This window comes from Carassius carassius, chromosome 29 (assembly GCF_963082965.1).
Source record: "Carassius carassius chromosome 29, fCarCar2.1, whole genome shotgun sequence".
NCBI lineage: Eukaryota > Metazoa > Chordata > Actinopteri > Cypriniformes > Cyprinidae > Carassius > Carassius carassius.
In genome coordinates, this window is record NC_081783.1 from 25,779,513 (window position 1) to 25,807,244 (window position 27,732).

Here is a 27,732-nt window from a genome sequence, read left to right on the forward strand (position 1 = left end):
AGTCAAGTCAGGTCCCCGTTGACTTTCCAGAGTTAAGTCAGGTCCCCTTCGACCTTCCAGAGTCAAGTCAGGTCCCTGTCGACTTTCCAGAGTCAAGTCAGGTCCCCGTTGATCAGGGGTGCATTTCCCAAAAGCATCATTAGCCAACTATGGTCGCAAGTTCCATTGTTACCAATGTAGTTCAACAATGTAGTTTGGTGTTTCCCAAAACCAAACTGCGTCGCAAACTTGTGTCATTAGAACGACAGCTCTCCACCTGTGGTTAGAGGCATAGTTCGTCGTTAGTTTGCTGTGTCTACGTCATTGATTGCGCCGCACCTAGGCTGTGTTCTATTCAGAGTTATCGACCCTATGTCCTATTACTTTAGAAGATTTCACCATCCACTTTGAGTGATTTAAAAGACTTAAAGTTGTGGTTTAAGTTTATTACATAATTCGGCTTTTTATTATTATTACAAATTCAGTTTGAAACTATATAGCAGCGTGGCCCTCGCGATTATTCTCCCTTAGAAGTGCCCTATGAAAGCATTAATCTTAGCCTGTCTGACATTTCCGAGCATTAATCTCAGCCTGTCTGACATTTCCGAGCGTTTTTCCCCTGTGTTTGTTATTCCTGTGTTTGACCTTTGGACTGTGTATTCGACTCTGATTTCTATGCTGCCTGCCCCAATCTCTGCTTGTTTCTGGTTTCGATTCTGGTTATCCCTGACACACCTGACGCTATTCTGAATTTCTGCCTGTCTGACCATTCTCTAAATAAATACTGCATTTGGATCCGAACGCCTCTGACTTTCTTCATAACAGAAGACTTTGCCAAACCAGGATCCAGCTGCTTTAATGGATACATCCAGGTCAGTCATGAACCCAGTAGGTCAAATTATGTGTCTACGTCAAGGAATTCGGCCCATCGAGGATTATGTGAGGGACTTTGTTGAGTTGGCCCATTTATCTATCATGGATGAGATATGTCTGATGAAATTTTTTCGTAGTGGCCTATCTGAGCCGCTCGGCTCACTCATGCCTTTGCACAAACCTCATTGGACACTTGAAATTTATATAGATCTGGCACTTCAAATAAGTGGCTCCGCATTTACTGTAGGTGTTGTGGACGACGAGATGCACTAGATGGCCGCCAGCCCAGCGCCACTGCACAAAATGTCCGCCGCCTCTGAGACTCAACCTGTCATGGCCGCCAGCCCATCGCCACTGCACAAAATGACTGCTGCCCCTGAGACTCATCCTGTCATGGCCGCCAGCCCAGCGCTGCTTCACAAGATGGCCGCCAGCCCAGCGTCGCTACACAAGATGGCCGCAAGCCCAGCGCCACTGCACAAGATGGCTGGCGCAGTTGATCTTCCAGAGTCAAGTCAGGTCCCCGTCGACTTTCCAGAGTTAAGTCAGGTCCCCTTCGACCTTCCGGAGTCAAGTCAGGTCCCCGTTGACTTTCCAGAGTCAAGTCAGGTCCCCGTTGACCAGGTGTGAATTTCCCAAAAGCATCGTTAGCCAACTATGGTCGCAAGTTCCATTGTTACCCAATGGTTCAACGATTCGGTGTTTCCCAAAACCATAGTTCAAACGAACATTCGCAAACTGCATCGCAATCTTGTGTCATTGGAATGACAGCTCTCCACCTGTGGTTAGAGGCATAGTTCGTCGTTAGTTTGCTGTGTCGACGTCATTGATTGCGCCGCACCTGGGCTGTGTTCTATTCTAGAGCTGAAACAACGAATCGATTTAATCGATTAAAATCGATTATTAAAATAGTTGTCAACTAATTTAGTCATCGATTCGTTGCTAAATAATTTATTTGCCGTAAGCGGCTTATTTCGTGCATATTTCAAATCTGCGGTGACCAAAGTGTGGCAGTAATGAGCCACCGGAGGATTTACTCAGCCAGTACAACAGGAGAAGTAGCGAATAGCCAATAGCTGGCCTCGTTTTATGTCACGTGCTTCCCGAACTGCGTCTGCAGCATTCAGCAGGATGTGGGAGTACTTTATTTTGAGCCTTCAAAAAAGAAGATTAACCTGTAAACTCTGCACTACTGAACTGTTTAAGGGACCGTTCACATATCGCGTCTTTTGCGCGCTCATGTTCGTTATTTCCAATGTAGGCGCGCAGTATGCGCGCTCATAATGGAAGCGACGCGGTCGCGACGCACCCGTTTTTCCAGGCGCGTGCACACCGCATAGAGTTAAAAACATTTCAACTTTTCAGAATGCAGCAAGCGCACCGCGGGTCATGTGACAAGAACTAAATAATCAGCTTCATCCTTTCCCGTAACAACGTTAAAAGCTCAGCCAAGATGAAGGAACAGCTGATCATAGCTGTATATGGATTCCCATTTTGAAATAAATTTAGTAGCAGAGCTACTGCAATCGATTTTTTGAGCTGCAAATCCATTTATCCTTTGCTGAAATTTCCGCGTCTTCTAGGAGAGAGCGCGTCATGGTTGCTTAGCAAAGGCAGACGCCTCAGGGGCGCTTCTGCCCGAGCGTTTTGGAAAGAAGGAGAAAGCGGTGCGCCTAGCGTTTTCCACGCGTTTTTAGGCGCGATATGTGAACGGCCCCTAAGCCTTTTATTTGTGCAGATTCTCCAGTACAATGTTGTTTGCAAATGTTTAGTCGTAAAAGCTGATAACATTGCTTTTTAACAGTTAACATTTAAAGCTTTACAAACATGTTCTGTGATCAGTTTGTCGTTTACCAGTTCATAATTCAGTCTTGCAGCCTAATTATGACTGAATGAGAGAGGTAAATGTTTAAAGATATTTGAAATGCACTTTTTTTTCTAAGTATTCACTGCTCTTTTTCACACAGCAGGTTTTTGTGTGTCCGTTTTTTCTGGACAACCTTCTGATGGATTTTACTTTAAATTGTGAGTTCCATTCAGGTTTCATGCCATTGGCACTTTATTCGAAGGATTGTTTACAATTTCACAGCATAAGCTATAAAGCTGTTTCCCAGTAAATAATAAAATACAACGCACTGCAATCTTATTCTGTTTTATCCTTATTCTTCGTGAAAATATGTTCTGAAAGATTCCTTAATAAGCTTTGTTCGGGATGTTAAACTACTTTAGGAGCTCTAAGGACTGCCATGGTGAAAACATTATTTGAAATCTCCTTGTGAAATTTGCTAGAGTATGGGTCAGTGTTCTGATTGCAGAAGAGTTCGACAAAGGATTACTAACACATAATAAAACAACTCCAGGTATATTTGTGATGAGGATATGACAATGCAAAATTATTAAAATCTCTTAAAAATCTATGCTGAATTATAAAGACCCTTTATTAATAATTTACTTTGGGGGAAAAATGGGAAAAACTAAAATATAAGTACATAAACCGATTAATCGATTAATCGTAAAAATAATCGACACATTAATCGATTATCAAAATAATCGTTAGTTGCAGCCCTATTCTATTCAGAGTTATCGACCCCTATGTGTGAATACATATATGGAGAGAGACAGTATATAAACTGTTTGCAAAAGTTTTTTTAATGTTTTTAAGTGTTCATTTAATGCATATCGGCAAATAAACCAAATATTTAACAGAAATTATGTCAGATTAAACAAATGGTTTAAACCGCAGTGGTGGCTGGATGCTGCACAGGTGTCAGGACGTATGGGCGAAGAGGACATGTCTCCCTGCAGCCAGCTATCACCAAAACCATGCACCCTCTTCAGCCATCTGCAAACTGGAGAAGTGGCCCACACAAAAGAGTCATGTGTGCATCCATCACGCATCCATCAAGCCAGAACCCACCACCTCCATAAATTTCCAACAACATAATAATGCAGTGTAGCTAACAACTAAATTTAAAGCGTTGTTTCTTCTTATTGCCCTCTGAAGATGTGAAGCCTGATGTTGAAGGGCCAGAGTGGAGAGGGCCTGATGTTGAAGGGCCAGACTGGAGAGGGCCTGATGTTGAAGGGCCAGACTGGAGAGGGCCTGATGTTGGCGGCCTGAACTTTAAAGTCAAAGGCCTGGTTGATGCACATGTATCTATATCTCCAAGGAACCTTCCATTGCAACAGGCCCCAGGATGGCCAAAACTTTCTCTTTCTCTGAAGGGACAGGGGAAACTGAACTGATACCCCATCAGTCTTGTTTGCTTCCCTCTTACATGCCGCAGCCCTCCGTTTTGTCAAACTTGGAAAGTCCCTCCACTTATTCCTGCCTTCTCATTGGCTTTGTTCATATCCATAGCCAGCTTCATTCATTTTTTGAGTGATTTCTGCCCAGATTTTATTTTTGTCAGCATTTGTAATGCTATTTTTCCGCTTTGAAAATAGCTGGACTTTATTATTTTCCAACTCCTGCAAAAGAACTGCAATTTCATGCTTTGAAAATTGGGGTTTTCATGTCATTTTCATTAACACGTCAAAATGGCAAGAAGACATAAATAGGAAAATTTAGTAAAATAAGCAATCCACAACAGTACATCACAGTTTTTCAAAACCCATCTTTTTTCAATTGTGTTTAAGTAGCCTATCGATATTAAATAAGAAATAGTATTCATATGAAATTGTGAAATTCTTGACATTGGGATCAGGAAACAGCACATTTTTAACTTCGTGTGTGTATTATGTATTGCAGAACAAATGAATGGTTCGTTATTACTCAACTCCTACATAACATCATTTCAAAAGCGTAATTCGAGTCGAAGAAAAGAGAAAATAAAACCAAATTACTGTAGGTGGCGGAATGTGTTCATGGCTCCAGTCAGCCATTAGATTGAAGAAGAAGAAGAACGACTGCTCAAACCAGCATAGTTTGAACGATGGATCTGCGACACAGGTACCATGGTTTTGTTGTATGAGAAACGCACCCCAGGTCCCTGTTGATTTCCCAGAGTCTAGTCAGGTCACCGCTAACTGTCCAGAGTTAGGTCAAGTCACCGCTGACCATCCAGAGTCAGGTCAAGTCACCATTAACACCCATGAGTCAAGTAAAACCACAGTTAAACAACTTGAGTCAAGTCAAGTCACAGTTGATCTTCAGGAAATAAGTCAAGTCACAGTTGATCTTCATGAGCCAAGTCAAGTCACCAACGATCTTCATGAGCAAAGTCAAGTCACCAACGATCTTCATGAGCAAAGTCAAGTCACCAACAATCTTCATGAGCTAGGTCAAGTCACCATTGATCTTCATGAGCTAGGTCAATTCACCGTTAATCTCAGGAATTAAGTCAAGTCACTGTTGATCTTCAGGAACTAAGTCAAGTCACCAATGACCTTCATGAGCAAAGTCAAGTCACCAATGACCTTCATGAGAAAAGTCAAGTCACCAACGACCAACGTGAGCAAAGTCAAGTCACCAACAACCTTCATGAGCAAAGTCAAGTCACCAATGATCTTAATGAGCAAAGTCAAGTCACAGTTGATCTTCATGAACCCAGTCAAATCACCACGGATCTACCAGAGCCTTGTCACGTCTCAGCTGAACCCCCAGAGCCTCGTCACGTCTCAGCCGAACATCCAGAGCTATTGTCCTATCCTGTCATGGCTATAGAGGCCATCTATGAGCTCTCATTCGTTCCGGTCATGGCTACCGAGGCCGTCCACCAACCATCTGTCTGTCCTGTCATGGCCATGGAGGTCCTCCATGAACTCACCGCCTGCCCCGTCACGGCTACGGAGGCCAGCTACCATCTCATCACGGCCATGGAGGCGGCTATTAACCTGTTTATGTTTTCTGTTTCAGTTCCACCTGACCAGACTTGTTCTCCTGTGCCATCGACTCCACTGTGGTGGTCCTCTGCTCTGCCCTGGTGGGCTTCTGTCCCGTCTGCTCGGCTGTGGTGGTCATCTGCTCCGCCCTGGTGGGCTTCTGTCTCGTTTGCTCAGCTATGGTGGTCATCTGCTCCACCCTGGTGGGCTTCTGTCCCGTCTTCTCGGCTGTGGTCCTCTGCTCCGCACTGGTGGGCTCCAGCTCCACCTGTTCCACTCTGGTGGGCTCCCATGCCACCTGCTCTGCCTTGGTGGAGCCCTGTTCCCGAGTTAAGACCACAGCGGGTCCCTGTTCCCGAGTTAAGCCGATGGCGGGCCCCTGTTCCCGAGTTAAGCTCTGTTCCCGAGTTAAGCCCATGGCGGGCCCCTGTTCCTGAGTTAAGCCCATGGCAGGCCCCTGTTTCCGAGTTAAGCCCACAGCGGGACACTGTTCCTGAGTTAAGCCCACGGCGGGTCCCTGTTCTTGAGTTAAACCCTGTTCCGGAGTTAAGCCCATGGCGGGCCCCTGTTTCCCATGTCAGGCCCAGGAAGGGCCCCTGTTTCCCATGTCAGGTCCAGGAAGGGCTCCTGATCTCCATGTTAGGCCCCGGAAGGGCTCCAGTTCCACCTGCTCTGCCCCGGTCCCTGGCCACTGCACTTCTACATGGACCTGGCCATCCGTCCCTCCCCCTGTTCCGCCTCTGCTCCACCGCCCTCATATATTGTTTTGAGCGTCTCGAAGCCGCTCCTTTGGGGGGGGGGGGGCCTATGTCACGATCATTAGTTGGAGCGCCCATGATCTTCAGTAGAGGGCATTCCCCTCAGGACTCATTCAGAACTGCATTTCCCATCCTGCCTCATCCATGGTACTGATTGCACACACACACCTGCATCTGCACTCACACCTCCACCTCATTTCAGCTAAAACACACACATATAAGCAGCACACTCACTCCAGCACATTACGAATTCTTGTTTAGCCTGTCTGACATTTCCGAGTGTTTTTCCCCTGTGTTTGTTATTCCCGTGTTTGACCTTTGGACTGTGTATTCGACTCTGATTTCTCTGCTGCCTGCCCCGATCTCCGCTTGTTTCTGGTTTCGATTCTGGTTATCCCTGACACACCTGACGCCATTCCTGATTTCTGCCTGTCTGACCATTCTCTAAATAAATACTGCATTTGGATCCGAACGCCTCTGACTCTCTTCATAACAGAGATGGTCCTTATAAGATCCTTAGACTGAATTGTCCTTTGTGAAACCAAAAATGGTTCTTTTATGGCATCACTGTGAAGAACCTTTTAAGCACCTTTATTTTTAAGAGTGTACTTGCTTCCTTCCTTCCTACCTTCCTTACTTGCTTACTTACTCTTATAATTTACAGTAAACTTACAAACTCCAGTATAATTTACAGATTTAAAACATGGATGTTTGAGCCAGCATAAATAAATTTCCTATGAAAAAATCATTTAGCTGTGTTGTACTATTGTTTGCTACAGTACATACAATCTGTGGAACGAATCACATGCGGTCACAGATGTGTAAAATTAGCTCATCATTTTCATATTTGTGTAAATGTCATCACTTGAGAATATCATAAGATACATGACACTAAAAGGGGAACCATTTTGAATGAAACAGACTTTACCAAAATGTAACCTCAAGGTTACAACCTGAAATTCTCTTCTGAGTCCAAAGGACTGCTCTGAGAATGTTTTATTGACTATTCTATGTCCAAACCTGTTTGTTTTATGACTAGACACTTTTCTAAACCTGTGCTCAGCTACAGTATTATAACACTACTACTATCTTAATTTTTCTTGTAATGGAAAGACCAATCATAAATAAGAAACATTTCTCAAAGAGACAAATTTTTCTTATTGCACATCTAAATCCATCCCCCCTGTAGCCTATACATTAGTGTTAAAGGCAATTAATTCATTGATCACCGGTCATGAATGTGTCCAGCAGCTAAGTCCTATGCACCATTTCAGTGATCATAGATACTGAAAGGTATACGAAATACACCCAGTTGCAGGTTTAGCGTATTACCTACTGCTTCATATCACTGGCCTATTTCTGTAAGAAAACATTTACAGAATACTGTATTGTGCTTGAAAACAGCTTCTAATAATGTATAATGTGACATTTTCCTTTTGTACAAATATATATGATTAAATCGGAGTATTGTCTATGATGTTTCTTATGTCTAGTTGTTACAACAACTTTCCAGTCTCGAGATTAGATTACTGAAATAAATGGTTATTAATATCAATTAATTGTAATAATAATAATAATAATAATACTTATTGTAGATGTTTTTGTTGTTGTGTACGGTATTTCATAAGTTATGGGGACCAAATGACCCCACAAGAATAGTAAATCCTGATTTATTTATTTTTTAATTGTGGGGATTGGCTTGTGGGTGGGGGGGGGGGGGGGGGTTATAAACAAATAAACAATACTAACTAAATTATGTTTACACGTGTGTAAACATAACGTGTGCGTGCGTCTGTGCCTGTATGTGTGTGTGTGTGTGTGTGTGTGTGTGTGTGTGTGATGTCACAGCATAACTTTGGTTGTGAAGTGATTGCAAAGTAAATATATGTATATCTGGCGCCCTCTTCCGATCTGAACATACATCCACTCCGTGGGTGAGCATGATTTCACCAAGTACATGTTTCTGGAACAACATTCCAATCAATCACTCAATCACTCAATCAATCAATCAATCAGGATTGAGATATTACTTTTCAGGAAATATCTGTAACAGTTTGGGTATACTTCTACACCCTTGTATATCATGTATGTATTTCCCACTGATTTTAGGAATTAATTATGGGTAGGGTTAGTTAGGGGTAGGGATTGGGTTAAGTCTATATTTTTCGACAAAAATGTTGTTCCAGGATCATCAAAAAATTGACACTACAAATTAGAGTGACCATACTGACCATATTGGCATTTATTCATAGCATCTTAGCTTCACCAATATTGACACCAAATCTTTTCCCTTGAATTAAGGGTTGATGTTAAATAATTCATCATTTAATCAAACCAAGAGTAATAAAATGCACGTCCTCTTGTGTTACATGTGTTCATACAGAGAGGTGAGCACAGAGTGGATGGAGAAAGAGGTGAAGGAAGACAACAGATAATCATGGGCAGTGAGTGAATGAGAGCAAAGATAGCAGTCTATTTTTAAAACCATCTGCTTTGTGTTGAGGGAGATGTTCCTCTACAGGATAAGAAGAACTATACATGTCCACTGAGATAATGAACCACAGTCTGCTTTGATAAAGAAGTGTACAAAGTGAAAGCGTCAGATGAATTCCAAATTCTTCATTTTTAAACTGCTGTTTTGACCACATTCGCATAAAAATCCAAAATAGCATCAAGAAACCCTCTTTGTGAATGACAGAGAAGACAAAACTGAACAACTGGAAACATCAGTATGAGGGGGCTATGATCTTTTATTATATAACATTAACAACAGTAACATTTTAGCACCTAATGTGTATATGTTAGAACCTAAATTGTAGTACATTCGGAAAGTGTAATGCCCTAATGACAGCTTTTGTAAATTTTATAAGTGTATGCAAATAAGGTCCAAAAAGATTTAGCCGGTTTATATTCAATTAAAAAAATGTTAAGGCTATTTCTGTCATAAACGTTTGTCTCTACAGTATGTTGGATGTGCGTCAATAATGTTTATTACTTCTAATGTTGTGTATTGGTTACCAGCACTAACAGCTGCTCAGTGGGTCTGTCTGAGCCAGTGTTACCAGTGTTACACTATTTCTGGAGAGTGTGTTGTTTAAAAGGTCAGACTGAGACAGAAGGGGGTTGAGGGGTAAGGAAGAAGAGAGCAAGAGAGACCAAGAAAATCAGAAGAAAGACAGAGGTGAAGAAGGAAGAAGACAGTATTGTCTGTCCGTCAGTTCAGTGATTACTGTAGTTAGACTGGACTGGAGATACGTTCAGTGTGAACAGACAACACTGGACACATGGAGGATTCCGAGAATATCGCTTTGACCAATGAAACAAAGGTAATGAGTGACCAGGTAATTGTTGCAGTGAATTATCATGTGATTCGCTCTATTTCATTTCCTATATTTCTCTCACTATCTCACATTAACCCTTGTGTTCTGTCTGAGAGATCCCAAGCCCTTTTTAACATCTCAAAAACATGATGCATCAGGCTGATATGACATGATGTTTACAAATGTTTTGAATAATTAAGATAGCTAACCATTTATTAATAATATTATGCAATCTTCATGATATTATGCAATCTTATATATATATATATATATATATATATATATATATATATATATATATATATATATATATCTATATCTGATGTGATCTGTTTAATGCAATGGAAAATATTTAATTCTAATATTTTGAAGGGAAATAAGATTAATTACTTATTTACTACAAAAAAATTGGTGGAGAAAATGTTATTTCAGAAATTAGTGATAAATGTCATAAACAATAAACAGCAAGTATCACACTGAATAAAAGATGACACTTTGATGTAGAAAAAATATTTATTTTCTTGTAAAACATAATCCAATAACCTTTGTTTTATTTACAACTACCTGTAATACTTTTTTTACAATGTAGATTTTTTATCAATAGGGTCATTTGAATCCCAAATATACTATAAATATTGAAAAAAAATAAAAAATCCATGCATTATATTTGGTGTCACTCTCTCCCTCCCTTACACACACACACACACACACACACACACACACACAAAGACAGACAGACATGCAGGCAAGCTGTCTTGCATTCTGAAGTTGCTATGGTCAATATGTTTGCACTCCAAGTCAAAAACACATAATAATGACAATATCATGTAATCATTATCAGGACTGCTATCAGATTGATAATTTTGCTGGTTTAATTTATATGTGGTAATTCGATATGAGAACACATTTACTAATGCTCCCCCTCCCACCTGCTCATTTATTGGAATGCTGCAGCTCTTTTAACAACTGTTGAGTCATGACCTCATGTGACACCTGGGACAGCTTTTCTAAATACACACACACACACACACATGAGAGAGAGACACAAACACTGATGTTACCTTATATCAAACTGAGAACATTACACATAAACCCTTTGGCTGGGATTGAAATGTAGTGCGTTACAAGGGGTAAAAAAGAATATCTTGATGAAAAACTTATTTGACTGATTGATAGATGAGACAGTATATACTTCCTGATATAAAAGATCTTCACAAGAGGATGGAAGAAATAAATACTATACCAATTTAATTACTGTACAGGCTACTAATTTAAAGTCTTTCTGTTTATGCTTTTGTAGCATTGTTAGCTTACATAAACAGTAGCCTGCGATTATCAGTTAGCAATATGCTTGTTCATTGACTAGCTAAATGCTAAAAACTAGAGGACAACTAGTTAACACTATTGTTATTATACTAAAATAGTTATTATACTACTGTTCCAAGTTACAAATATATACCTGGTCCCACTTTATATTAAGTGGCCTTAACTACTCTGTACTTACATGTGAATGAATAATCTGGTACAATATACTGTCTACATTGTAACCTACAATCTATTGTGTACATACATGTTTTACATAGTACTTATATCTTTAAAATACCTGCATGTAATTACATTTATAATTACACTGTTGACACATCCCTTACACTTTACCCACCTTTAAACCTACCCATACCACCAAACCTGTTGCACACACTGTAGAGATGCACTGTGATTGGTAATTTTGTACTTTGGTATCATTTTTTGTTTGGAATGGGCCCTTGACAGGATGCCAAACATGTGAAGTCCCCAGAGACGGAATGTGTTGCAGAGACAGAGCCAGGAGGTGGCACTAATACTACAGAGGGTGGAGCTAATGAGAAAAACAAAGAAAATCATGAGAACACAAAAGCTGAAGCCAGTGACAGTGAGAAATGTGAGCGAGAGGGTGGATTCACAGAGAATGCCAACATTGTGGAAGAGAAAAAAGAACAAGAGAAGGAAATCAAAGAACATAGATTTGGAAAACAAGAAAAAGAGACAGGGGTAAATGAAAACAAAGAAAGTGAGGTAGAAGAAGAAAAGAAGAGTAACAACGATCCTCGCAGGAAAGAGAATGATTCCTGCAACAAAGAGGGACAATTTGAGGTAAAGCACAAAGAAGAGGACAAGATAACAAAAAAAACTGAAGGCAAAAATAAAGAAGATGAAAGTAAAACAAAAGAGAAAAAAGAGACTAAAGATGATATCAAGAACAAACCAGAAAATCTGGGAAGAAAAAGTGGAACAGCTCCATCCTCTGCTCTCAGAGCCCCCACCAAGTCATCTGCTCGACCCTCGGCCAGAAGAGATGCCATGGCCAAGTTTCAGAAGGACCAGTAAGTCATCTCACTAACATGATATCTTTCTTTATCATTATCATTATCATCAACCTCATTATCATTTAGATCATTTTACAATACCATGTGCTTTGAAGTTTTGATCACCCACACATTTGTTATATTCTCTATTTAATAATAATAATAAAAAACTGAAATCTTCAGTAACGAATTCTGCTTATTAAATAGGTCCATATGTTCAGTGGTATCTCTCTGCTGTTGTCGTTGGATTTGTAGTCTGCTGTGTCTTAAGTGTGAATAGCATATGTTGGTTTGTTGTATAGGACTCCAGGTGTCAGAAACTTTAAAGTTCAACGGACATCTATAGGTATGACTGGTGGAGCATCAATTAAACAGAAAATTCTGCAGTGGTGCAGGAACAAAACACAGAAGTATGAGGTAAACTAAAGTTAAAACATCATGAAAAGTTTTAAAAATGAGAAACACAATATTTGTAAACACAGAATGTTAAATTAACTAAGTACTCAAGATCCCTATATACCTTAGGCATGATGGATGCCATATTGAATATTACACAGGTATTTTTAAGCATTTTTGAGAGTATGTGCTCACCATCAAAACTACATTCGTTAGTATGAGCAAAGCACATTAGGGAAGTATGACCTATAGTGGAAGTTTTCCTATAGTTCAGTTCAGTTCAGTTCAATTTATTTATATAGTACATTTAAAAACAACCATGGTTGACCAAAGTGCTTAACAATGTCTAGAAAAGAAAAATAGAGATTTTAAATAGAAATAACCCTTGTGTTCTTTGTATCTCAAAGGGTGTCAACATAGAAAACTTCTCTTCTTCCTGGAGTGATGGCCTGGCTTTCTGTGCACTCGTTCATCGCTTCTTTCCCTCTGCTTTTGACTTCTCCTCCCTTAAATCAAGTGAACGGGAGAAGAATTTCACTCTGGCCTTCAGTACAGCAGAGTATGTTGACATTTGAATCTGTGTGTAAATATATAAGCAGTATCACATTATGGCAAAAAGTGGTGTGTGAAGATGAGTATATTTGTTCATTTAATTTCTGCAGTTAATATATATATATATATATATATATATATATATATATATATATATATATATATATATATATATATATATATATAAAAAACTCTCTTTCAATTCCAGATCTCTTGCTGACTGCTGCCCCCTTTTGGAGGTGTCTGACATGTTACTGATGGGCAACAACCCAGATCCTCTGTGTGTTTTTACCTATGTACAGGCTCTCTGTCATCACCTCTCAAAGACAGAGAAAGAGAGGAGGGAAAAAGAGAGCATAGAGAAGGACAAAAACAAAGAAGAAGATCAAGGTGTTTCTAAAGGTAATGGAGATGGAGAAAGGGATGAGATTAAACAAAATGAGGAGACAGAGAAAAATGGATCAGATTCTGACAGAAAGACAGAACAAGAGACAGATCAGAATGAAAATGTAGTAAATGCAGATGGTTTGGATGAAAAATAGAAAAAATACATAAATGAAAGGAAAAGGAAAGTGTCAGAATAATTTTGTTGTCATAATCTGCTTTTTTGAAGGTATGGATAGTGATTTTTTTGTCTTATGTGGATGATAAATGTGTTATTTTTTTGTTGAGTTGTTTGGGATTGTATAGGTTTTTAATTATACAGATTTTCATTTTTCTCAAATGCTTGAAAATGTGACTTTTATTCTATTTTCAGGCCTATTTTTAAGTGACTACTGACTTCAAATACACATCTCACATTGTCCTCTGACTCATTATAAGCTATACAATGTTTCATGGCAAATAAATAAATAAATAAATAAATGCTCTCAAACATTTCCTCTGAGCCTATGCGCTCTAAAGACTAGCAAAGGTGTGTAACAAAAATTTAGAAAGTGATGCTAGATGTCTCCACAGTATTTGCATTATTCATTATTCACGGCATTGTTTCTTTCTGTGTTCCCATCATCTAAATAAAAAGTTATTTTGCATTTTAATCTAATTTTAGGGTGATTCTTCAATTAGGAGGGTTTTTGAAGTGTAAGTTTAAAGATTTCATTCAATTCCCTATTAAAGGGTGGTTCATATTAAATTAAATTGCTTTTTCTTTCTTTGTTTTAGAACATGAAAGGGTAAATATGCAACAATTTGGGCATTTTGGGCTTGTTCCGCAGCCAGAGTTTTTAAGTTTTCTTTCTATACAAATTAATAAAATGTGTTTAATAATACAGTTACTATAGTTTATATAATATTGTTATTATATTATAATATACTTGAATGAAAACAATGCAAATTCATTTTCATGTTGCTTTAAACCTTATGCTTATGTATTTCTATTATCAAAATGGATATTATTTCATTTTTATATTTTTAATATTGTCATTACTATCACATGTCAAGATAAGGAGAAGCGTAGTTACTTGGGCTATACGTTTTAAAATACATTTTCAAATAAGATTAACCTCATTCTAAATTGAAAAAAAAAAGGTCAATTCAAGTACTTTGCATTGTGGGGTAGAGTAGGCCTGTACATTACTGCACATAGTAGGTACAGTGATGCAGTGTTCTCCATTATATTTACTATGTCCTCTACACATTTTACATTTTTTACACATTTTGCACTTCACATGCTGTGTAATTCATGCTGCGATAAGGATGGCAGCATCGATCTGAACACAGCCCTAGTGTTGTTTACATCAGTGGATGTCAATTCTGGTCCTTGGGACTCACTGCTTTGCACAATTTGTATGTCTCTCTTATCTAACATACAGATGGAGCTTCATGGAGCTCTCTCCTAATGTGCTAATGATCTGAATAAGATGCATTAAGTAAGGATGTCATACAAATATTCAGAGCAGTGGGTCCAGTTTTTCTTTTTTCTTTTTCTTTCTTTCTTTTTTTTTATAGCAGTGTTGCATAACTCAACTTGTAACAATTAAAAAATATACCATTTGATCTATCAAAGTCAAATTATTACAAAAACCAAAAGTAAAATTATTCTGAAAAACTTAATGTGTGAAATTAATCCAATCATCCATAATAAATATTAAGGAAAGAGAACATCTCTCTCTCTCCTGCTTAATTTATTTATAGGGCACAGAGTGACTTCCAAAACAGAAGTCACGCTGACTGAATTCTGTCAGCAGTTTTTGTTTTGATGGCTTTAGAACATGAAACCCATGAGGGGCATCTGCTCCATGCTGGAGCTATAAATCACCTCACTCTAACTATGCCTTAAAATTTCTGTTGGTTAGAGTTAGCGAAAGTGAGGTAAAGCAAAAAAAAATAAATAAAGAGAGAGAGGAAAATGATTATGCTAGGTGCACGTGCTATTTCAGATAAATTTAAGGCTGCTGACACAGTGAAGTAAATGGTTCACTGTCACTGTTTATGACACCCAATTCGTTCAAATGTTCCAACCACTTGGTGCTATATATACACATAGGAATCTTATCCCTACATCGTTTGCACTCTCTCAGAGTATCTCACTCAGAGTATTCTATTTCCCTGAGTGCGGCTGGTATGAAACTGGTATGAAACTGGTGTGGTGATCTTATGAGGTCCCGATAGAGACCAACTCTGTCAGTGCATGCAAACACCCACAGAGAGAGTTAAGAGTCAGAAAAAGAGAGAAATAAGAGCACATGAGGAAATCGATGAATCTGTCTTTAGGGTATTAATTCTGGAGTATTTACTGCAAACTGTGTTTCATCTGTCAAGATCTGACTGAGAAGACCACAGATCGCCTTAAGACGCAAAGGATCATGCAATACTCAGTAAATGCTGACATCTTGAACATCTACCTTTGTTGGATGCTCCATAGTATTTAATCATTATTTGTTTTGATTTCCTGGGTGGATCAATCATCAATATACAACCATCAACCATGGATTCCACTGATCCAGAGTCTTCCAATTACAAGGAATCAGACAGCCAAGCTTCGCCCATTCCACCATCATCGACATCCCGCAAGACCACCCATTACCGTGACCATGGTGGCCTCACTTATGGTGTGGGAGTTGTGTGGACACATCTTCGTCCCTTCATTCCCTTTTTTCTGGTCTCCAGCCTAGTAGTGGCACTAGTCTACCTGCTGCAAACCATTGTGTATGGAGGGCCCTTCACCGACCCACTATTCTTCAGCAAATTTGAGAAACGCTGGCCCCCACCCGGACAGCAGCCATCAGCCACAGAGTCAGCACATGGATTATCTGGTATCCTTTAAAGCAGAGAACCCTGTAATGAGGGGGTACTGTATACTGGAGGCCCACCAATAAAAATGTAATTTTGGACCCCATGAATCAAAGTTGCGAGACTCAGGATTCATCAGATTAAAGTTGTGAAAGAGTAAATCAGGATTTTGTTGTCCCTTACTTTGGAATCTGGGGGTAAAAATATATGCAAAGGATCAAGAAGCTCCATAGAAGACAATGTGATACAGTTTTGATAAATAGCCGAGAACTGATAATGTCATCCCTGTGATACTGGATTCAGATTTTTAACTTTTCATTTCAACTTTTGGTTGAAAGTCACCTCAGCTACTTTAATTTCACCTTCATTAATATTCACCTTTCATATTTTGATGTTTTCTTGTTACTTTGTTATTTCAGATAGCTGTTAACCTACTATCTCAAAAGAAAGTGAGTTTAAAAACAATTTCTAAAAAGCACTGGCCTATTTAATATATGCTCTGTGTGCATGATAATGATATGTGGTGCTAAATACATATTTGGCAGGCATGGTTTATGTTTCTAGTCAAGTCCAAATAGTTTGATGTTAAAGATCCAGTTACTGACACTATGAAGTCTAAATAATATGAGATGTGATTATATGTTCAGATTTAACCTACATTTCCAGTTGCAGCTGGAATGTAATTGCTATAAAAATTTCAAATTAGTATGACCATAATTAGAGATACAAGACTCCAAACAATTAAAGAACAAAGAACATAAAATTGTAAGCCAAAAGTTGTTCTTTGTTATGTACTTGTGTGTCTTATTTTATGTTCCTGTATGTGTTTTTAATAATGGCGCTTAAACCGTCCTCTAGGTGTCACTTTTCTCTTACGGTGAATTCTGGTCAAAATGGTGGGGACTTTTACTGAACTTGAATTCACCCCATTTCTATTGTTTTTAAGTTTCTATTACTTATTTCTAGCTCTCTACAATCTAATCTGAAATGTATGTTTTTTTTTATTACCTGGACCAGCGTTTAGCTGACACAGACTGTGATTGTCTAAACTGAATACAAATTTAATGTACTGAATTATACATTCTTTATGAGCTGCTTTTAAGTTGAAATTTTGAAATAAACGTCTTGCAGTTGATAAAACTGTCTAATATGTGATAATGCCAATGTTAAAACTAAAACAGTAGTCGAGGTCTATTCCAGCATTTCTTTAATCTCAAGACAGTTGCACGGCTGATGCAGACTGATACAGTCACTTAGTTGTGGAATTTAATGTCAGACTAAAACAGTGTTATAGGCTACATTTACATTATTTATATATTCACAGTCTGTTAAAAGAGTTTAATATGTGTCGATATTCCATATTCCAGACATGGCACCATAATTACGCACATTCTTTTATAGGCCTATAGAAGGATTTTGGTTAAAATCTAAAATTTTACAAATATCTCTAAAAATCTAATACAGCCAAATTGTAACTACGACCTTAAAGGGCTTCATTTTGCGATAATGACCGACGACTGTACATTTTCATGCAAACTACATATATGTTTGACTGAGGACTTATTTTTTTATTGTTTTCATAGCATGATAATTTCCCTTTAATATCTCTTACGCGTAAAACCGTCAAACAAACATAATTTCACTTTTGCGGATAACAAGTTAGTGAGGACATTTTTGCCCGTGTTTAATAATTAATTATCTTTTTTGTTTTACATAAACATCCATCGACTACATCAACACACATTTACTTAACCGGGGACATAGACTTCTATAGTTTTAGAACTAGTTCTAATATAACTAAATAAATTGCTTAAAAATGTTGAGTTTAAGTTTTTTATTTCATAAATCAGCATCGTTTCCCAAAAGCATCGTCAGCCGATTGGAACGCAGCCATCGTTTCGTTTGTGCGAAGAAATAGTGAGTTTGTCAAGTGAGTTATTTTTTTTAAACATTCCAAAAGCCAAAAGACACATTTCTCATATAACAATATTGGCAGAACAGTGTGTTATAGGTTTTATTAAATGTTAATACTCAAATCACAGTATGTTTATTGTAAATGAATTTACCCAAATAAAGTAATTTTGTTGTCTTTACAGAATTAGAATATAGAATTCTCTCTACATATGTGTTTGTGTGTGAAAGTTCGAGTATATAGGCTATATATCACACAAACACACACACAGTATATACACTGTTTGTAAAAGTATTTTTTATGTTTTTAAGTGTTAATTTAATGCATATCGGCAAATAAACCAAATATGTAACAGAAATTATGTCAGATTAAACAAATGGTTTAAACTGCAATGGTGGCTGGATGCTGCACAGGTGACAGGAGGTATGGGCAAAGAGGATATCCATTGTCTCCCAGCACCCAGCTATCACCAAAGCCATGCACCCTCTTCAGCCACCTGCAAACTGCAGAAGTGGCCCACACAAAAGAGTCATGTCATTCCATCACCCACCCATCAGACCATCACCCACCACCTCAATAAATTTCCAATAGCATAATAATGCAGTGTAGCTAACAACTTGATTTAAACCGTTGTTTCTTCTTATTGCCCTCTGAAGATGTGAAGCCTGATGTAAGAGGACCAGGCAGGAGGGGGTATGATGTTGAAGGGTCAGACTGGAGAGGGCCTGATGTTAGAGGGCCAGACTGGAGAGGGATTGATGTTGGAGGGCCAGACTGGAGAGGGTCTGATATTAGAGGCCCAGGGTGGAAAGGCCTAATGTTGAAAGGCCAGGCAGGAGGGGGCCTGATGTTGGACGTCTGAACTTTGAAGGCAAAGGTCTGGTTGATGCACATGTATCTATACCTCCAAGGATCCTTCCATTGCAACAGGCCCCAGGATGACCAAAACTTTCTCTTCCTCTGTAGGGATGGGGGAACTGAATTGATACCCCATCAGTCTTGTTTGCTTTCCTGTTACGTGCCATAGCTCTCCGTTTTGTCACACTTGCAAAGTCCCTCCACTTATTCCTAACTTTGTCTGGGCTTTGTTCGTATCCATAGTCAACATCATTTATTTTTTGATTGATTTCTGCCCAGATTTTATTTTATTTTATTTTATTTATTTATTTATTATTTTGTCAGCATTTGTAATGCTATTTTCAGCTTTGAAAATAGTTGGACTTTATTATTTTCCAACTCCTCCAAAAGAACTGCAATTTCATGCTATGAAAATTGGGGTTTTCATGTAATTTTCATTAACACATGGCAGAATGGCAAGGAGACTTAAATAGGACAAATTGAGCAAAATAAGCAACAGGTGTCCACAGCACGTCACAGTTTTTCCCAGTTTTTCAATTGTGGTTAAGTAGCCTGTCGATATTAAATAAGAAATAGTATTCATACGAAATTGTGAATTTATTGACATTAGGATCAGAAAAGAGCAAAACTTTTCTGATCCCAGAAAACTTTGTGCGTGTATATAATGTATTGCAGAACAAATGAATGATTCGTTATGACTCGACTCCTACGTAACATCATTTCAAAAGCGTAATTCGAGTCGAAGAAAAGAGAAAATAAAACCAAATTACTGTAGGTGGCAGTATGTGCTCATGGCTCCAGTCAGCCATTAGATCGAAGAAGAAGAACGACAGCTCAAACCAACATAGTTTGAACTATGAATCTGAGACACAGGTATGGGATTATAATCCCGCCAAATGTATTGCAGTCACAGAGCGAAAAATAACAAGCAAAGATCAAATATTTAAAAACACGTGTAAAATAATAACGCACAAAACCGAAAAACAAATGCAGTTTTTTTTAAATGACAAAAAGCGCAGTCATGGATCGAAAAATAATACAAGTAAATCAAAAATGTAAACGCATTTAAAATTCTACTGCACAAAACTGAAACATGAATTCAAAATTTTCCAAATCTCAAACAAAATCAGGTTTCCTGCTCATATGTAATTTTTTTGTGTGCTTGTGGTTTTTTCCCCTTTGCTCTTGTTTCCGTTTCTAAAAGTTGCAGTTTGAGTTTCATGTAAATCAGGGCAGCCTTCAGCATCACCATTGGCCCACAAGTTCTAGATTGACAGCTGCGCCTCTAGCCAATCAGTCCAAGGGGGAGTTGACGTCACTCCAATGCGACTGGTGGCTGCTGTGGCAGGTGTGTGGGTGAAGTAGAGGGTGATGGTGACACGGGAGTGGATTTTAAAATCTCTCCCGTCCCAATCCCACAAAAAAACTGGGGGAAAATCCCGTCCCATTTCCCGGAATGACTCACGATCTCTCCCTCTCCCATGTTGTATTTTTTTATTTTTTTTCAGCCGGAATCTGTCAGTTACAGTGAAAAAAATACAGCACAGTTCACAGCACGCCCAGTTTTTTTTGTTATTTTATTGAACTGAAAGCAATCTTAAACAAAGCACATTGTGCATTTCACACACGTTTTCTATTTTATTTTATTTTTTCATTTGAGCATAGACATTGCACTCTGAGAGTGGCACTCTCTATAGATTTATTTTTCATAAATGGAGTTTCTCAGTCAAATTAACATTTTAAGAGCAAACGAGAGCACTGGTGCCTCCATCTGTCCTGCTGTTCAGTATCCACACACACTTCAATAGCGCACATTTTTGTGGTCAACATTAGATTGAGCGGCCAAATAAAGTTATTACTACATACATCTTTTCAATGAAAAGCTATATTTTTGAGGTCTGAATGATAGGTGGGCTTTTGGATGTACTGCCCGATGTAGGCTACTGTATTACCACATAGACCAGCCATTACCGATGTGTCCTTTACCAGCCACACCAAAGCAAACGGGAGGAGAGCATAAAGACACATGGGGCGAGTACAATTGAGTTCAAAATTAAAATATAAGCCTACAGTTTATACTTTATTTATTTAAAAGGTAGGCTATATTTGTGTAGAAAGTTGGGGATCAAAGTGTTATTACGATTCCATGTCCCACCAACATTTTTTCCCGTCCCATCCCAATCCCGTGATAGTGATTTTGTTTACAATCAATGTCAGCCTCTAGTGTGATGATGGATAACCAGCGTCAGCAGGCAAATCCCGGACGATCTGAGGTAATTGGTCTTAAATATTTTGTAAGTGGGTGACAGAAACATTCCCTTTGTGTGATATTTAATGCGCATCTTGTCAGTAAAGCTGGTTGTGTAATCAGCGGTAAATCTCCATCACCTGTGCACTTTCACAAGGAGCAGTATTAGCGTTCGACTTGAAGCAGCTGCACAGAATGATCACTGTAGGACATCAAAGTACCGCGCGAGCGATCCGAATGCATTGGATCCGTGTGCTCTCTTATTGCTCGCGCGGTACTTTGATGTCCTACAGTGATCATTCTGTGCAGCTGCTTCAGGTCGAACGCTAATGCTGCTCCTTGTGAAAGCGCGCAGTTGATGGAGATTTACCGCTGTTACACAGCCGGCTTTACTGACAAGATAAATAAAATATCGCGTGTGATTTATCGTGCAGCCCAACTGCCTAAAATATAAAGTATTGGTAAATAAACCAAACTAACAAGACACGTGTTAACAGGATATTGGCCTACTCGGACTACATAGTGCTTGCAGAAAATATCATAATACACAAAGGGAATGTTTCTGTCACCCACTACCAAAATATTTATTATGGCTAATTACCTGAGATCATCCGGGATTTGTCTGCTGAGCTGGTTATCCATCTTCACACACCTGCCACAGCAGCCACTAGTCGCATTGGAGTGACGTCAACTCCCCCTTGAACTGATTGGCTAGAGGCGCAGCTGTCAATCTAGAATTTATGGGCCAATGGTGACCTGAAGCCCTGATTTACATGAAACCCAAACTGCAACTTTTAGAAATGCAAGCGCAAAACGTGGAAACAAGGGCAAAGGGGAAAAGACCACAAGCACACAAAAAAATAACATATGAGCAGGAAACCTGATTTTGTTTGATTTGGAAAATTTTGAATTCATGTTTCAGTTTTGTGTAATCCATGACTGCGCTGTTTGTTATTTAAAAAAATTCCATTTGTTTCTCGGTTTTGTGCGTTATTACCTATTTTACACGTGTTTTTAAATATTTTATTTATGCTTATTATTTTTAGATTTGTGACTGCAATACATTTGGCGGGATTCTAATCCCATACACAGGTACCGTGGTCTCGGGAAACAGTCGTGACTAGCTAATTCATTTCCATAACGATGTTAGCGAGTTACCTAGTTGTACGGGAAACGCACCCCAGTATAGTAAGCTATTATGTGTTCAATTTGTAATATGCATAACATTATACATTACATGAGTAATTGTATGTAGTTTATTTTATACTTTTCGTAATGATTCTGTGCATTACTTTTAAATAAATACATATTTTAAAGACTTGTGAACTGCAACATAATTTGCAATTAGTGCATAATTTTAGGAGTTCAAAGGTGCTGAACTAAAGGAACATTATAAGCACTGTCATTATAAGACTCTGCAATACCAATTAGCCTATTGTGCTTCTTTGTTTGGAGACTTGCACACAGATGCCGAGCGCACAAAACAGGATTATTACACTGACTGAATTAAAATAGAATATAAAGTGCTAGAGTTAGTGGGTCAAATAAAGATGGAACAGATGTGTTTTTGTTCGTTTCTTGAAGATGGCTAAGGACTCAGCTGCTCGGATTGAGTTGGGCAGGTCATTCCACCAGGAGGGAACAATTAATGAAAAAATCCGTGAAAGTGATTTTGTTATTCAAAAAGTATAGGCGTAAGTAATATATACTTTAGCCTACAGTACATTTATTATCCAGTCAGTAGTAGTGAAATGCACTAATTCTATGCAAGACTTTTCATGTGAACTGAGGTGCAATAGGGATCATTTTAGCCTGCATTTGACGTTGTATAGGCCTATGTAGCCTAATGGTCTGAGAACGCTGTAAGAACTTAACATGATACGTAAGCAGACCACCTCAGACCGTTTTGGCATATGCAGCAATGTGCGGAGATAAGCCTACATTTTAATTAAGGGATACTCACCCATTATGTGCATGTTATACAGTATGACATACAGGGAGACGCATTTCCACGTTTATAGCATACTATTGCACAACTGCAGTCAAGCATTTCTCTGAAACGCCTGTTTATTTTGTAATATACAATAGGCCTATATATATATATATATATATATATATATATATATATATATATATATATATATATATATACTATATAAATGTCTGTGATAACATCGGCGGCAAAATCACAAGCTTGTATAAAAACTAGTTTGGAACCGTGATTTGGAAGAGTTTCATTACCTTTGGACCTGAAATCTCATTTGCACTTTGTAATAAACATTCTACGGGGTGAATTTGGAAATTGGAGAGGTCCATTTAATAAGCAATTCATGACGTGATGTAATTTGGGTTAGCTACGTAAAATGGCAAATATGTCTTTAATTCCTGTAAAGGCCTATATAAGATTAGCCTATCATGCCAGTCACTACTTTTAAATAAAAAGCAGGTAAACTGCTTTCATTTTATGTACTTTTCAGGGGTGAGGATAGGAATTAAAATAATAATAATAAAAAAAGTGCGATAAGCGGTCATGGCACACAGAGGGCGCTCTCATCATTGCATTACGGCAGTGATGCGGGCAAATGTGCAAAGTAATTAATTTATGTACAATATTTGATCACAGCATATTTTTAAATCATCTTGTATACAGTCACGCTAAATGTATATTGTTAAGCTGATCGACAAGAGGGTCGAATAGAGATGAAATTGTTTCTACGTCAGTTGAAAATATAGGCAATGTAAGCGATGCAAAATCTAATTATTTCTTTGCAAAACCTAATTAGGCATTAAAAAAGGTTAACGCCAGCGCCTGAAACCGTTTTTGTTTAATAATCCCATTACTGACGGCTCATCATGTATAAAATGGCGCAGAAGGACACAAACTTTCCACTTGTTAAAGTGAATCTCCCAGAAAAAGACAAGACAAACTCTACATTAGCTCACTGTTAGGATATGACAGGATACCAAACGGAAAGGCGCATCACGGCACTGTAAGTAGCTAGTACATTTTAACGTTTTAAATTGATACATTTTGAGCTCTCACATTCTTAAATTCTCTTATGAACAGAAATCTGTTGGATATTTTGTCTAATGCTGAATGTTAGCATACTTGGTTTTAGCGACCGCTGAGAGCTGTGCAGTGTTTTTTCCTCTGAGATCATCAGCCTACGTCGCAGTGCAGCTGCAAATAGTTGTTATTCTCAGAGGAATCACGTTGTTTAAAGGCAGCTCATATTGATAAATAGCATATTTGTATGGATATCTTGAAGTGAGTGCTACAAGACGTAACAAAACAAAACAAAAAAATAATAAGAAGAAGAATAAAATAAGGGTCAGACTATATTGTAATGCTTTGATTTTGCCTTTGAATGAATTACGCACAATATACTGGTTTATACTGCACTGCGTCACGTGAACGCATTTTTAGATAAACTGTTTATAAACCGCGTTGGCAATTTATTTTGAAATGACCAAATTCGAGAACATGTGAACTTGGACAATATATTACAATTTTATATAAATTCAAAGCAGATGTAATGACTAAAATGTATGCATTAATGTTTTTGGCGTAGTCTCTGGAAAAAGAAACCAGTGACGATGTGAAGCATTTTCGCAAAACCGAAGCAATTACCAGGGAAACCCTTTCACTTTTCCACCCTTAACCTTTCCCTATTTCGAAACGGATCCATCACATCTGACGATGGGCTTTCCGTTCAATCTGCATAGAAACTAAAGCTCAACAAAAGAGATGGATTGACATCTCAGAGTCAAAGACTGTGTAAGCCAGAGAAATCAAAGACTGCAGTCAAAAAGAATGTGCTTGTTATCGAAAAAGAAGACTGTATTCTCTCTGCAGCTGTGTATCGAACCTAGAATAAAGGAAAAAAACAAACAGGATCAGAAATAGAGCGAAACAAACGTAATTCTGGACAAGCGAGGAGAGTGGACAAAAGAAAAAAAAGGGATGCAGAAAATCGACTTTTAAAAGACTTCTTTTAAGTTATCGACGAAAAGAAACATCGCATAACTATGAACGCGCGGGTTTAAAATGTTACTGCCGTGTAACATTAAAAAATAGTTTAATAGGCCTACTTTATTTGTAGGCTTCAAATGACAAATTAAACTGTAATATATTAAAAGTCTGTTTTTCGAATTTATAAAGGCCATATTTCGCGTTTTTTCTTCTTCTCTATATTTACCGGCTCTGCGCGGTTCTTAACACGGGTTTTCTTAAACATTAAATCAGACTCACGGGAAGAGTATTCTGTATTATTATTGCTTTATTGGTGGACCTGGTTCCGCTAAATGGGACAATGACTGTCACCCCAAATTACAGAGGCGTTTCAAAAATTTCAGGCTGAAATGAGCTATTGTCACTGCAGTGATCTTTAAGTTTCACTCAAACTGATGTGGAATTACGGGATGCATATCCTAATAAAAACGAAAATGTTTATGTGTGTATTTGGATAAAAAAAAGAGAGAAATAAAAAAGAATAGGCAATACATTAGTTAAATATTTTTATTTATATGATATAATTTATTTATTCAAGTATTATGACATAAACATTATTAGCTTAATAAAATGAAAATGTTTTTTTTTTATTTACCTTTTTTATCATCTCATCCCAATGATAAAGTTAGAAATAGGTTGATTTTGGATGATAAACCACTAATATTCTAATATGTAGTGGCAAAAATAACATTTTAAAATTACATAAAATATCATTTTAACTACATCTAAATAACAGTACAAAAATAAATAAATACTAATAAATTAATAAATTATTATACAAGTTCGGAAATAAGCCCAATATTAAGAAAAACAAGCACATACCGCAGACTATACGCGATGGTGCACAGACAAAACCATCCTTAATATATTAATTGTCATCAATGAATAAGAGCCAAACTATTCAACAGAAGGAACAGGCAGCAGAACGATAAACAAACCCATGAAAAAGATAAACATTTCACAACAAACCTAAGCAAGTCCTATATACTGTATGTTAAATTGGTCAGTCATTGTAATTATTATCTGTGCTTTATTAACCTTTTAACATTTGAGTTAACATATTTATATTTATATTGTTTTGTTTTGTTTTTCCTGAAAAGTATGTGTTTGTCGTTTTGGATAAAATTCGACCATTTGTATTTTATGAGTCGTTTCCCCAAGCTAAATAGAGACATCAAATTAAAAATGAGTCATTGACAGGTTGAGAGAAATAAGCCAAAGCCGAGGTCTGCACACAAAGAAACACTTTTATAACTGCCCCGTGGAGAATTTAATGTCAAGAGCACCATAACAGTATCGTTATTAACTATCAACTACAATCTCAGAATGACTTAATCAAACACAAGGAGCTCGAGTGGGAGTACGGATGTAATAATGGCTTTAAAATATGACGAAATTATTTCCCGTCATTGCAGAAAACAAATTGAACATTTATTGCATATATATTAAAAATTATACGCTGGTGCGTGGAGCTCATGTCTCTTTTATTGAGGCGCTCCTAAAGGTGAATCCTCTGAGGAAGCATTTTTTTTCTGTCTTGTTAGTCCCACTGGAGAATGTTGCAAAATTGCCTTGAATCTGCTAAATTGATTCAAAAAATAATTCATAACCTATGTGTGAAGAAAAAACACCTTTTTTTAATGAGCTGACAAGTGCATTTCGCGTGAGTCTTAAAAACTCAGCACTTCATGCTTTTGCTTCTGTTCATGGCCTTAAAATAACGAAACCAGGACATAACTGATAGTCTTGTTTACTTGGCCTGCGTCGCAATCCAAAAATTAAAAATAAAAGAAACCTCTCAAACTTATGATTGGTTTCCTAAACATAACGATTATGGAGATACAATGCTTGCATTGTGGATTAGTTCTGAAAATAGCGCAGACACCCCTCGGCATGGCGAAGAGGCCTGCTCTTTGTCTCTGATGGTAGATGAATGGTTGGTGTCACCCACATGATTGGTTTGCACTATTAAATTGTCAAAAAGAAAGGATTTCCCTAATAATGGTTTTTTATGAAGAGTTATGGAATGTGGCGTTTCTGGGTACGGACATGAGTACTAACAAGGGTTAAGAGGGGAGGGGCAATGCCCAAGGTCATGCAGAGTTTTCGTCAATGATTATGCTTTAACCTTTCTGTGTGGTCAGCGAAGTTGCATGTTGTTTATTTCTGCGCAGCATAGATCTAACTCTCATCTAAGTGGTGATCCCCATGTTCAGGTGTGTTTGGTTATAGTCAAATCTACTTTGAAGCCAATATCTAGGAATAGGATTGCGTGCTCTAGTCTGTCTTTTGCCATCTTATTATGTATAATCATCATTACGTTTAGTGGCAATTGTGTGATATTCTTCTGATATTTTAAAGGATATATTTCGGCTCCACCTTTTTATGTAATTACCGGTTAAACTGTCAATCTGCGGACACATCTTA

General features: G+C 37.9%; 1 protein-coding gene across 2 annotated transcripts; it reads left to right on the forward strand.

The window, feature by feature from the left end:
* The first annotated feature begins 9,509 nt into the window (after positions 1-9,509).
* On the forward strand, positions 9,510-14,081 carry smtnl1 (smoothelin-like 1). Of its 2 annotated transcripts, none has more exons than XM_059516459.1 (5): positions 9,510-9,760; positions 11,525-12,114; positions 12,399-12,513; positions 12,900-13,051; positions 13,253-14,081. In XM_059516459.1, the coding sequence occupies exons 1-5, from the start codon at positions 9,719-9,721 to the stop codon at positions 13,584-13,586; spliced, it is 1,233 nt and encodes a 410-aa protein (XP_059372442.1). In that variant the 5' UTR covers positions 9,510-9,718; the 3' UTR covers positions 13,587-14,081. The 2 variants fall into 2 exon arrangements, with proteins under 2 accessions (XP_059372442.1, XP_059372441.1); XM_059516458.1 differs by having other exon boundaries at positions 9,513-9,775.
* Positions 14,082-27,732: the final 13,651 nt, after the last annotated feature.

What these genes read in the sequence shown, in the direction of transcription:
- smtnl1 (XM_059516458.1), top strand. Translation starts at nt 9,719, where the DNA reads ATGGAGGATTCCGAGAATATCGCTTTGACCAATGAAACAAAGGTAATG. An exon ending in CAAAGGTAATGAGTGACCAG is followed by an intron (nt 9,776 to 11,524) that starts GTAATTGTTGCA and finishes GGCCCTTGACAG; the next exon opens with GATGCCAAACATGTGAAGTC. An exon ending in GCCAAGTTTCAGAAGGACCA is followed by an intron (nt 12,115 to 12,398) that starts GTAAGTCATCTC and finishes TTTGTTGTATAG; the next exon opens with GACTCCAGGTGTCAGAAACT.